Source organism: Haliotis rubra, unplaced genomic scaffold (assembly GCF_003918875.1).
Source record: "Haliotis rubra isolate DU_JTF1 unplaced genomic scaffold, ASM391887v1 Scf23, whole genome shotgun sequence".
Classification (NCBI taxonomy): domain Eukaryota; kingdom Metazoa; phylum Mollusca; class Gastropoda; order Lepetellida; family Haliotidae; genus Haliotis; species Haliotis rubra.
In genome coordinates, this window is record NW_025766336.1 from 33,881 (window position 1) to 45,721 (window position 11,841).

At 40.5% G+C, this 11,841-nt stretch overlaps 1 protein-coding gene and 1 long non-coding RNA gene across 2 annotated transcripts; both read left to right on the plus strand.

The window, feature by feature from the left end:
- Nucleotides 1–2,068: 2,068 nt before the first annotated feature.
- Nucleotides 2,069–6,384, plus strand: LOC124277922. Its single transcript, XR_006898936.1, has 3 exons — nucleotides 2,069–2,172; nucleotides 5,968–6,084; nucleotides 6,294–6,384. It is a non-coding gene; the product is annotated as an uncharacterized LOC124277922 (long non-coding RNA).
- An 879-nt stretch (nucleotides 6,385–7,263) lies between these two features.
- LOC124277896 (flocculation protein FLO11-like) lies at nucleotides 7,264–11,075 on the plus strand. Its single transcript, XM_046713621.1, has 2 exons — nucleotides 7,264–9,880; nucleotides 10,902–11,075. The coding sequence occupies exons 1-2, from the start codon at nucleotides 7,264–7,266 to the stop codon at nucleotides 11,015–11,017; spliced, it is 2,733 nt and encodes a 910-aa protein (XP_046569577.1). The 3' UTR covers nucleotides 11,018–11,075.
- Nucleotides 11,076–11,841: the final 766 nt, after the last annotated feature.

Sequence of the window (11,841 nt, forward strand, 5' to 3'; positions counted from 1 at the left end):
CTGATATGCTTGCTCGTCAGAAATAATGCCTGAGTATTCGAAAATTCACTTTCTAGATTCTAGTCGTTCCTTGCAAGTGTTGTGGACTTGGGTTCTGGGTATGGGGAACTGGATGAATTCAATTCAGTTCCGTCCAGAAAAATATTCCATTCAAATATAAATAAGTAGGCAATACGTTTTACAGGTGTCTGTTTATTCACGATCGATCATAAATGATGAAGATCTGCAATGAGAGTAAACACATCATGTATAACATGGGTAATTTAAGTAACATATAATGCTCTAAAATCAACATTTGGTTTCCAGCAGTGGGGCAGATCTTCCACACATAGTCTGAAAAAGGTCGGATGTTACTTTTAACGTCTTCAACAATTACATATATTGACCTATCATAGAAGAAATGCCTGACATATTTGTCAATACATTTCAGAAAATAATTTATTGAATAATGAAGGTTTAGGTGCCATTTCTGGTCTCACACCATAGCTCCATGAATAATTACCTTTTGAACTCTGTGCTTTCTAATTAATAATTCTCGGATCATTTCCCAATATGAATTTTGTTTGTGGCTTGTCGCCTTGTGCCAAAATTTACTGATCTTACACAGAATGTTCTAATTCGTGCCAAGTTTCATGTCATTACCTACACCACGTGTGGTAAAGGCGTAACATTTGCCTGATTTCCCCGGAATCAAGTGGCATATTGCCAGATTTTAGATTAATCAACAGATTTCTAACTTAAAGTGCACAACAATGAGAATTGCTTAACGTGGTGATTATGCAGACACAGACAAGCACGCACGCATACGTGTACAATATATATAAACCCAGTACATGTCAGGTAACTGGGTAAATTGAATAAAGCTGGTCTTGGAGCATTAGAGGTGCAGCTTAAGTGTTAACTTCTTACCTGTCTCGCTATCTCATTGGTACGTTTTAACAAAGGGGTGGATTTTACAGGTTTTAACGCTGTTGATCTGAACGTGTTTACAATGGCTGGAAATAATTCAGACACATTCATCCATGGTAATCTTAAAATAGAATTAGCTGGACAGGTTGGATTTCTAGATATCAAGTGGGAAATATTTGTAATTGGGCTAATTCTATGACATGCGCAGCCAAATACAAACGAGCTGCGTAATTGTTACATTACTCTGTTCAATACCACGATATAATGGAGATTGGTGTGACAATTAAGATGTCATGAAGTAAGACGTCACTGTCGGTGTTCCTCTTTCGTGAGAGAACTGAATGAAATGGGTGTACACGCGTGCAAATAGACTCGGCTCTTGTTTTTGTTGCATGTATCAGGCAACAATTTGGTAAGGATTGGCAGTTAAACTAAACCTTTAAACTGGAAACAGTAAGTTAACAAAGTTAATGACAATTTAAAGGGACAGTAAACAATTTTAAGTGGCTCGCTTGGGCTGGCTATTGTGTATTGGTGCATTAGGTTATTGTGGCAAAAACTTGTCCAGTAAGCTGAAATAGAGATTTAGGAAAGCTGAATTGTGAAGAATATGATGTTTAAAAGATACTTAATTAATTAAAGATATTTAATTCAGTTGAAGATTAAAAACTCCCAAAATATTTACAAACATTTGATCCCGTCACACACACATGAACCTCTGCAGTGTTATTTTAGCACAATGGTCTCAAATATTCTGTTAATATACTGGTTGTAGCTTCAAGTAGGGCCAAAATATAATGAGGCTTTTTTTTCTTTTTGCTTGATTGTTTACTGGCCCTAATAGCCATGCAGTTAATGTCAATAAACATGACGTGTGCCATTTCGTCTTTTACGGTCAACCAAGGGGAATTACTCTAATGGCTCCATCTTGATTTCCTGTTCGTAATAAAAAAAATATGTTTCGGGAGGCTAAGACGACGTTAATACATTCTCAAACTGTGTGCAGGGAGGCTCTGAACTTATACAATTATATTGGAACCTAATTTCATTTAGATGCAGAGAATGTGACGTTTCTCACATATAAGTCCTTATATAGTATAAGAAACGTGACGCGATACACATGACTTCTGACGTCACAGAAAGACTGCGCCCGGCAACCACGTATACACCGAGTCGAGCGTTCCTCGTCAAGATAGTTCATCAATATTGGTGTACAGCATATAAAGATGAACGAGCTTACCAGAGCCTGACCATGGACGTCAGGTAAGAGTGTTTGTCAATCATGTGATTCCCAGTGTCTCTCGCAGTTTGTCGTTGGACCCGAATAAAATATGTGTTCAGGCTTTTATGTGACATACACCACGACGACGTGGAACGTTCAGGCTATCAACCACTGCTGTACAATGTTCTCTGCCGTACACCACTGCCATGTTACACGTGCTCAATGATGGACAAGGAACAGCCTTAGAAATCTCCCGCTCTCGCTCTTAGGGCCGACATTGATTACTTTTCTGAGATGTAGAATTTAAGAATTGCATTTTATGTTTTATTGAAAAGGACTTTAGAGCGATGCATTGTGTGACTGAATTTATACACGTAGTTCTAGACATATTTCTGTCGCTGGCTGCATGGAGTTGACGTGTTTGTAATGATAAGCCGTAGTATGGACTTGTTTGTATCCACCATGATACTGAAACCATTCCTAATTGATGGATGATTGTGGTATGGAATTGTCTCATGGCAGAGGACGATCTACAGCAGTCGTTTTGTTTGGCCTCCATTATGTTAGTAAATATACATGACAGCAATACTCAATTTGTTTTTCCTGTTTCTCAGCCCTACTGCATGCACCATTAAGGAATATAATATGCAGTAAGTATCTTGTATGCCCAATAACATAATGTATTTTGACTACATATTTTACAACTACAACTTGACTGCTATGGCCGCTAGTCTTGATGAACAGATAATTTTAGCCTTCTCCAGAGCACAATTGAATTGGTTTCTGATTTTATTTACACAAGAACTCAAATCACTTTGTTCATCCCCAAAATTTCACCAGGCCAGGGGATCACCATTTATCAAAGGTAACTCAAACCAGCAGGCCTGTGTTAGTAACTAGTTATGCATGCATCATTGTGTAGTATCATGAACATGCTAGGACAATACAGTGGAAACTGTAGCTGGGCAAGTTGTCAACACTGGCATAAAATCTCAGTCCCATCCGTGGCTAGTACATTTATCATCATTTAAAAGCTGTCAATTCCAGATCTCGGCATGAAATGAGCCGCCCGAATATAGGTTTATACAGTAATCAGCGCTGTCTAATCCGGTGTGTGGTGAGGAGTTAGTTGGATATGTATTGTCACCAATTAATCCTGCCTTGAAACTACATGCTTGCGGACAAAATTAATTATCCCCCGCAACGCGTTTTGCGGGGGGTATTAAAATGGACTCCGTCCGTGCGTGTGCGTGCGTGCGTCCGTGCACATTTGTCTTTTCCGGAGCAGAACTCTAAAACCATTCGCTATTTCTTCACCAAACTTGGCACATACATTGATCTGGTGGTGCACTGGTGCCTTTTGGCAGTTTTGGAATTCTGAATAAAATATTTTTGGCGTTTCCATGGCAACAAGTTCGACTTAGACTGAAATTGGTGGTAGTGCTCTTTTCCCTAGCAGAACTCTCAAACCGTTCACTATTTCTTCACCAAACTTGGCACATACATAGATCTGGTGGTGTACTGGTGCCTTTTGGCAGTTTTGGAATTCTGAATAAAATATTTTTGGCGTTTCTATGGCAACAAGTTTGACTTAGACTGAAATTGGTGGAGTGCTCTTTTCCGGAGCAGAACTCTCAAACCGTTAACTATTTCTTCACCAAACTTGGCACATAGATTGGTCTGGTGGTGTACTGGTGCGTTTTGGTAGTTTTGGAATTCTGAATAAAATATTTTTGGCGTTTCCATGGCAACAAGTTTGACTTAGACTGAAATTGGTGGTAGTGCTCTTTTCCGGAGCAGAACTCTCAAACCGTTCACTATTTCTTCACCAAACTTGGCACATACATAAATCAGGTGGTGTACTGGTGCCTTTTGGCAGTTTTGGAATTCTGAATAAAATATGTTTGGCGTTTCCATGGCAACAAGTTTGACTTAGACTGAAATTGGTGGTAGTGCTCTTTTCCGGAGCAGAACTCTCAAACCGTTAACTATTTCTTCACCAAACTTGGAACATAGATTGGTCTGGTGGTGTACTGGTGCCTTTTGGTAGTTTTGGATTTTTTAATAAAATATTTTTGGCATTTCCATGGCAACAAGATTGACTTAGACTGAAATTGGTGGTAGTGCTCTTTTCCGGAGCAGAACTCTAAAAACGTTTACTATTTCTTGACCAAACTTGGCGCATACATAGATCTGGTGGTGTACTGGTGCGTTTTGGTAGCTTTGGAATTCTGAATAAAATATTTTTGGCGTTTCCATGGCAACAAGTTTGACTTAGACTGAAATTGGTGATAGTGCTCCTTTCTGGAGCAGAACTTTAAAAACCGTTCAATGCTCTCCTTCCACTTTTCTATATACACACCTAAATATTTGACATAATCATGACTCGTAGACATTATCATGAAGAGTATTTTCCCATTGCGGGGGATATTGATGACTTTGTCTTCTTGTTTAATCTTAGTTCAATATTGGTATACTTGTACATGTAATTAGTGAGTTGAGAGAGAAATTGAGAGAACCAGGTTATACAACAATGTATATGAGAGTGATAAAACTTGGTTCAGTTCTAGTTGTAGGTAACGGTGTCATCTCTACAATCCCGTACGCTGTCTAAACCGGATTATTATACAGCAATTATGGTACAGTGGAATCTGTCAAATCCGGACTGTGTGTACTTTCATTCAGCATGAGGTTGACTTATATACTATCAAAAATTAGTAGAAGATACTTGGATAAAATAAATAAAATAAAATGAATACTGATTTCTAGTAATAGCTCATGCTGATAAGCGGTACATATTGAGAACAAATGACAAACAGTATGACAGTTGGACTGATCTTATGAGACAAGAGGTATGATGGAATATGTAGTAGATGGGATTAGTAGTATGTAGTACCATGAACCCTGAAAATATCATTATGTGTCCATGGTAATACAGTCATGATTTGTCAAACACTCATTCATTCTACAAGGCATACTGGGTATCTTGAAATTTTGATTTGAGAGAGTTTGTTCTACTCCTCTTGAAGTGCCTGGCCAGTGTAGTTGTCAGCCAATGACACACACATCTTCCTGTTATGTATTCAGTGGGGCAATTATCTGGGCTTACTGCTGTTCATGGCATTCTATGGATGTTGTGCTGCTGGACGCATTAATGATTTATGCATGTTAAGCTCAGGTGTAGACTAACAACTAGTCTCTGAAATGAACATATTTTACTGAAAAAAACGTTCATAGTAAAAAAATATATATATAATAAAAAGGAGCCCTCAGACTTTCTTCATTTTCAGGAGCTGAGGAAATCTAGACTTGCCACATTTTCTAGACTTGCATGGGCTTTCTTGGATATATTTGCTTCAGGGTCTGTACGAGAGACTAGCTCAGGTGCTGTGGTCTTGAAAGAAAGAATTTAGACACTTGGATACTGCATGTTGTCCTGATAGTACGCAGAAGATGGAGTGGAGTTCAGTCAGTAAAAGTGATGTCCCTCTTAAAGTCTGATTATAACACTCTGTGAAACATTAAATGTACTGGCTTCTGCACACTGACTTGTTCCAGTGTGCAAGTGATGCATGAAATCAAGAGAATCAGATCTGAATGATAATGGCCTTAAAATGTCAAAATCAGGAATAACACCCAACACACGTTTTTTTGCAATGGTATGTGGCAGATGTGAACAATAGGATGTGTTTTGGTTTGAGATTTTACAGAAATAATAATTCTTGCATAGAGTGTTTGTTTGTTGGATGCTATCTTTGTTTTTTAGCATTTGTTATTAACATCTTTATTTCATGATCTCCTGTAATTACTATCTAAGGCCTCATGTTCTCTAACAGATTAAGCTGTAGTAGCCAGACTTCAATGGAGGACATAGTCCTTGGAACAGCGGCAGAAGCTAGCCCTGGACATGAAAAGACAGCTGAATTATCAGATTTTGTCCCATCAGCAGACAGGTACAGTTATAGTCTGTAATTAGTCAGTTAATAACCTTTCTAAGGATTTTGATCTTCCAGTATGAGTAGTTAAAGTCACACAAAATTGCACTGAGTGCTGTATATAAGATTCAGGCACACTCATTCTTTTATATTTGCAAAACAACTTTCATGTACATTGACATTTTGATGAGGTATCCTTCAATTCATTTAAATATTTTTCTTGTCAGACTACCACCTCACTCTATGGGTGCTGACTATCGAAGTGTTGAAACACCACTCTCAATTCCATCCGCAAGTGAGAGCAACAACTTTGCCTCTACACCATCAGCAAGTGTGAAGAATATCTCTCCCACTACACCATCCGGAAGTGAGGGCAATAACTCACCCCTAGCACCATCAGCAAGTAAGAGCAACAACTGTGCCCAAGCACCATCAGCAAGTGAGGGCAACAACTGTGCCCCAGCGACATCCGCAAGTGAGGGCAGCAACTTTGTTCCAACACCATCAGCAAGTGAGAGCAACAACTTTACCCCAAGACCATCAGCAAGTGAGAGCAACAACTTTCCCCCTACTCCATCAGGAAGTGATAGCAACAACTTTGCTCCAACATCATCAGCAAGTGAGAGCAACAACTTTCCCCCTACTCCATCAGGAAGTGATAGCAACAACTTTGCCCCAAGACCATCAGGAAGTGAGGGCAACACCTTTGCTCCAACACCATCAGCAAGTGAGAGCAACAACTTTGCCCCAAGACCATCAGCAAGTGAGAGCAACAACTTTACCCCAAGACCATCAGCAAGTGAGAGCAACAACTTTACCCCTACTCCATCAGGAAGTGATAGCAACAACTTTGCTCCAACATCATCAGGAAGTGAGAGCAACAACTTTCCCCCTACTCCATCAGGAAGTGATAGCAACAACTTTGCTCCAACATCATCAGAAAGTGAGGGTGATCACTTCATCCCTACACCATTAGCAACCAAGAGCATACTATGTGTTGCTGCAACAAAAGGAAGTGAGAACAACACACAAGACACTGCACCAAAGGCAGCTTTCAGAATTGTACTTGTTGCCAAACGGAAAGCTTCTGGGTGCAAGAGACATTTCATTTCAGCAAAATCATGTGAGAATAATACAGATAAAGCTTCACCCAAACCAGCAGTCATCAAAAGTATTGCCATCAAAAGAAAGGCAGTTATGGAAAGTTGGTGTGCTAAGTTTCCATCCGAAAGTGACAGCTGTGATAGCATCACATATGATGCCCAAACACAAACAGGAAACAGGATCTTGGCATATGATCGAGGGTTATCATCACTTGATGACAAGGATTGTGTTGCAAAACCTTCAGTAAGTGAGAGCATCACTCATGCCCTAACCTCTTCTACAAGTGAAAGCAGCAACTTTCCCCCTACTCCATCAGCAAATGAGGGCGACAACTTTGCTCCAACACCATCAGCAAGTGCAAGCAACAATTTTACCCCAACACCATCAGCAAGTGAGAGCATCACTTATGCTCCAACCCCTTCAGCAAGTAAGAGCAACAACTTTCCCCCTACTCCATCAGGAAGTGAGAGCAACAACTTTCCCCCTACTCCATCAGGAAGTGATAGCAACAACTTTGCTCCAACATCATCAGAAAGTGAGGGTGATCACTTCATCCCTACACCATTAGCAACCAAGAGTATACTATGTGTTGCTGCAACAAAAGGAAGTGAGAACAACACACAAGACACTGCACCAAAGGCAGCTTTCAGAACGATACTTGTTGCGAAACGAAAAGCATCTGGCCACACCACAAATGTCATTTCAACAAAATCAAGTGAGAATAATACAGATAAAGCTTCACCCAAACCAGCAGTCATCAAAAGTATTTCTGTCAAAAGAAAAGCAGTTATGGAAAGTTGGGGTGCCAAGTTTCCAACCGAAAGTGACAGCTGTGATAGCATCACATATGATGCTCCAACACAAACAGGAAACAGGAACTTGGCATATAATCGAGGGTTATCATCACTTGATGACAGGGATTGTGTTGCAGAACCTTCAACAAGTGTGAGCAATACCTTTCCCACTACACCATCCGGAAGTGAGGGCAATAACTCACCCCCAACTCCATCAGCAAGTGATAGCAACAACTTTGCCTCTGCACCATCAGCAAGTGTGAGCAATACCTTTCCCTCTACACCATCCGGAAGTGAGGGCAATAACTCACCCCCAACACCATCAGTAAGTGAGAGCAACATCTTTGCCTCTTCACCATCAGCATGTGAGGGCAACAACTTTGCTCCAACACCGTCAGCAAGTAAGAGCCACAACTTTGACCCAGCACCATCAGCAAGTGAGAGCAACAACTTTGCCTCTACACCATCAGGAAGTGAGGGAAACAACTTTGCCCCAACATCATCAGCAAGTGAGAGCAACAACTTTGCCCCAACACCATCAGCAAGTGAGGGCCACAACTCTGTCCCAACTCCATCAGCAAGTGAGAGCCACAACTTTGCCCCAACATCATCAGCAAGTGAGGGCAACAACTCTGCTCCAACATCATCGTCAAATGAGCACAAATTTGCCAAAACATCATCAGGAATTGAGGGTGACAACCTTAATCCTACATCATCAGCAAGTGAGAGCAACAACTTTGCCCCAACTCCATCAGCAAGTGAGAGCAACAATTCTGCCCCAACTCCATCAGCAAGTGAGAGCAACAACTTTGCTTCAACACCATCATCAAGTGAGGGCCACAACTTTGCCCCAACACCATCAGCAAGTGAGAGCAACAACTCTGCCCCAACACCATCAGCAAGTGAGAGCAACAACTTTGCCTCTACACCATCAGCAAGTGAGAGCAACAATTCTGCCCCAACTCCATCAGCAAGTGAGAGCAACAACTTGGCTTCAACACCATCATCAAGTGGGGGCCACAACTTTGCCCCTGCTCCATCAGGAAGTGAGAGCAACAACTTTAACTCAAAATCATCAGCAAGTGAGGGCAATTTTGCACCAACATCATCAGCTTATGGAGACAAAAACTTTGCCCCAACATCATCAGCAACTGAGGGCAACAAGTATGCCAATGCACCATCATCAAGTGAAGGCAGTGTCTTTGAAAGTGACAACACCACTCAAGACAGTGCCCCAAAATTACAAACAGCTATTCTTACTACACTTACCAACTCACACAGAGGGCTTTTCTCTTACAGAAACGTTTCTTTACCAACATCAGCTGTCAACTACAGGTGTATTGCCTTACAAAAAGCAGCTGTCAGCACCACAAGTACCACCTCACAAAAAGCAGCTGTCACTACCACCATTATTGCCTCACAAAAAGCAGCTATCAGCACTACGGGTACCACCTCACAAAAAGCAGCTATCAGCACAAGGACCACCTCACACAAAGCAACTGTCAGCACTACTGGTACCAACTCACAAAAAGCAGAAGTTCGCACCACGAGTACCAACTCACAAAAAGCAGAAGTTCGCACCACGAGTACCACCTCACAAAAAGCAGAAGTTAGGACCACAAGTACCACCTCACTAAAAGCAGAAGTTAGGACCACAAATACCACCTCACTAAAAGCAGAAGTTAGGACCACAAGTACCACCTCACACAAATCAGCAGTCAGCAGGGGATGTGGTTCCTCGCACAAATGTGATGCCTTTCAAGAAACAGCTGTTGGCACTTCATGTTCCACCATACCAAAAGATATATTTGAAGAAGTCCCCATCACCCATGCTGCCTCACCAAAAGCAGACACCAGCAGCAGTAGTTCTGAAAATACAGCAAGTGACAGCATTGCACAGGAGGAATTGTGCAGGGGTAATGATTGCTATATTTATGTACTGAAATGACAGACTGATAAAAATATGTAGCAGTAGAAACAAAGGAAGTAGTTCAACCAGTTTGGGGGTTGTGGTAGCATCTGAAGATGGTGAGGTAACTTTGGCTGAGTGAGGGTTAGGACTGAGGGTTATTTGTAATTGTCTCGGTTAAGGAAGAGCAGAGATATGGTTCAAAGGAGGAAGTGTTTGTTTCATATTGGTGATATTGAAAGGGGATCATGATTTGTGAGAAAAGAACATATATTGTGTTTAAAGATTGGTATTGAGGAAAGAGAGAAACATGCTTTGTGAACTATGGAGCATGTGTATGCCAGAATCTATTGTCAGAACCGGAAGGGTGGGGATAAACTTCAGTACATAAGTGTCTTTTCATTATGATGTGAAAGTAAATACATGTGTAGATGAGATCCTCAAATATCTTAATGTATTAGAAAGTGATATTTTAGGTCTTTGACCTTTTATTACTTGACTAAGAAAACTTTAGAAAATATGAGGGAAACATATTTTTAGTTTAAAGCTTTTGTAATTATGACCAAAACTGAAAACCGTCCAAAACCAAATATTGTTACTTTGTGTTTCTCTATCAAATGCTCCTGTAATTGTTCACACAAAACTTGAGAAGTAGGCAGTGTGTGGCTTTGTTACAGAGTACACTTCAAGTTCATAACCATTTCAACATCTCAGTCACGTTTCACAAAACACTGGGGATACCTGGTTAGAATTAAGCCCCGGATAATAGCAACTTACTGGATCAGGTGATCAGGCTCAGTACCTGGCTGATATTGTATCATCGTACCCCCAAGGTATGGATCGTTGTTCATAATATCAATCACTGTATTGTTTGTTCCTGATAATATTCTTTACTGAGTCTGACTACTTCCAAATAGCTGATATATTGCTGAGTGTGGAGCTGCAAACAAACAAACCAATAAACAGAACACTTTTCACACAAATTCAGTGAGAAAAATACTTTATTCATGTCCAAATAATTCTTTCAGGGGTTGCTGCTAGGAAAAAGACAAGCATCCCCAATCGGATTCGCTGGGTATGTACCCCATTTTTATGTAACTGTTTTTTTAACCATGATAATGATTTTGACATTCTGTATCTATGAACTATGCATCACATTTATTTCAGGAAAGGAGGTAAGCCATGAAATAAGGTCACCAACAAGTAAACTGTTTTGGTCTGAATAAGGTGTCACTTGTTTTTTACTATAACTGTAAGTTTTGCTCTATGGTGGTTACAGGTTGGAATAGGTCCCCCTCATCCTCTGCTTGTCACACCAAGCAATTAAAGTAATCGAGTCGTCAGACTCAGTGAGTTGGTTAATTGCCTGTCATCTTATTCTGACAGTGAGGGACATTCCTCATTATATCAATAACTGGATTGCCCAGACTTGGTAATTATTTACAGGCTGCCATCATACAGATTCAATATGTTTGACTGCAGTATTTAAGAACAAAAAGTGCATGTTTATGATATGATGAAGTGCAAACTCCAAAATGATGATACATTATATAACAAGCTGAGTTTTAGACATTTCGTTTTTTCAGGCCTTTTCAAGACTCTTACGTCCGTTTAGATCCTGCTTTGGACGCCACTAAATTCAAAGTTAAACGTATTGTCACCGTTCTCCTACAACCGTTGGCAAGACAAATCATGTGTGTTAGGTAAGTGAAGAGTATACAGGTGTGTTCAGGATATATTTTCATGTAATTTTAGTTTAATTCTGATGGAGGAAAGGTTGAGGTGTAGAAATTTTGCTGGATGAGATGGTTACGGTGAAGAACAAGTGCTTGGTTGAAAGTTTGCGGTGCAGACCTATTGCTTGATGGGAGGGTTGAGGTGTAGACCTTGTGTTTGATGGGAAGGTTGAGGTGTAGAACTAGTGCTTGATGGGAGGGTTGAGGTGTAGAACTAGTGCTTGATGGGAAG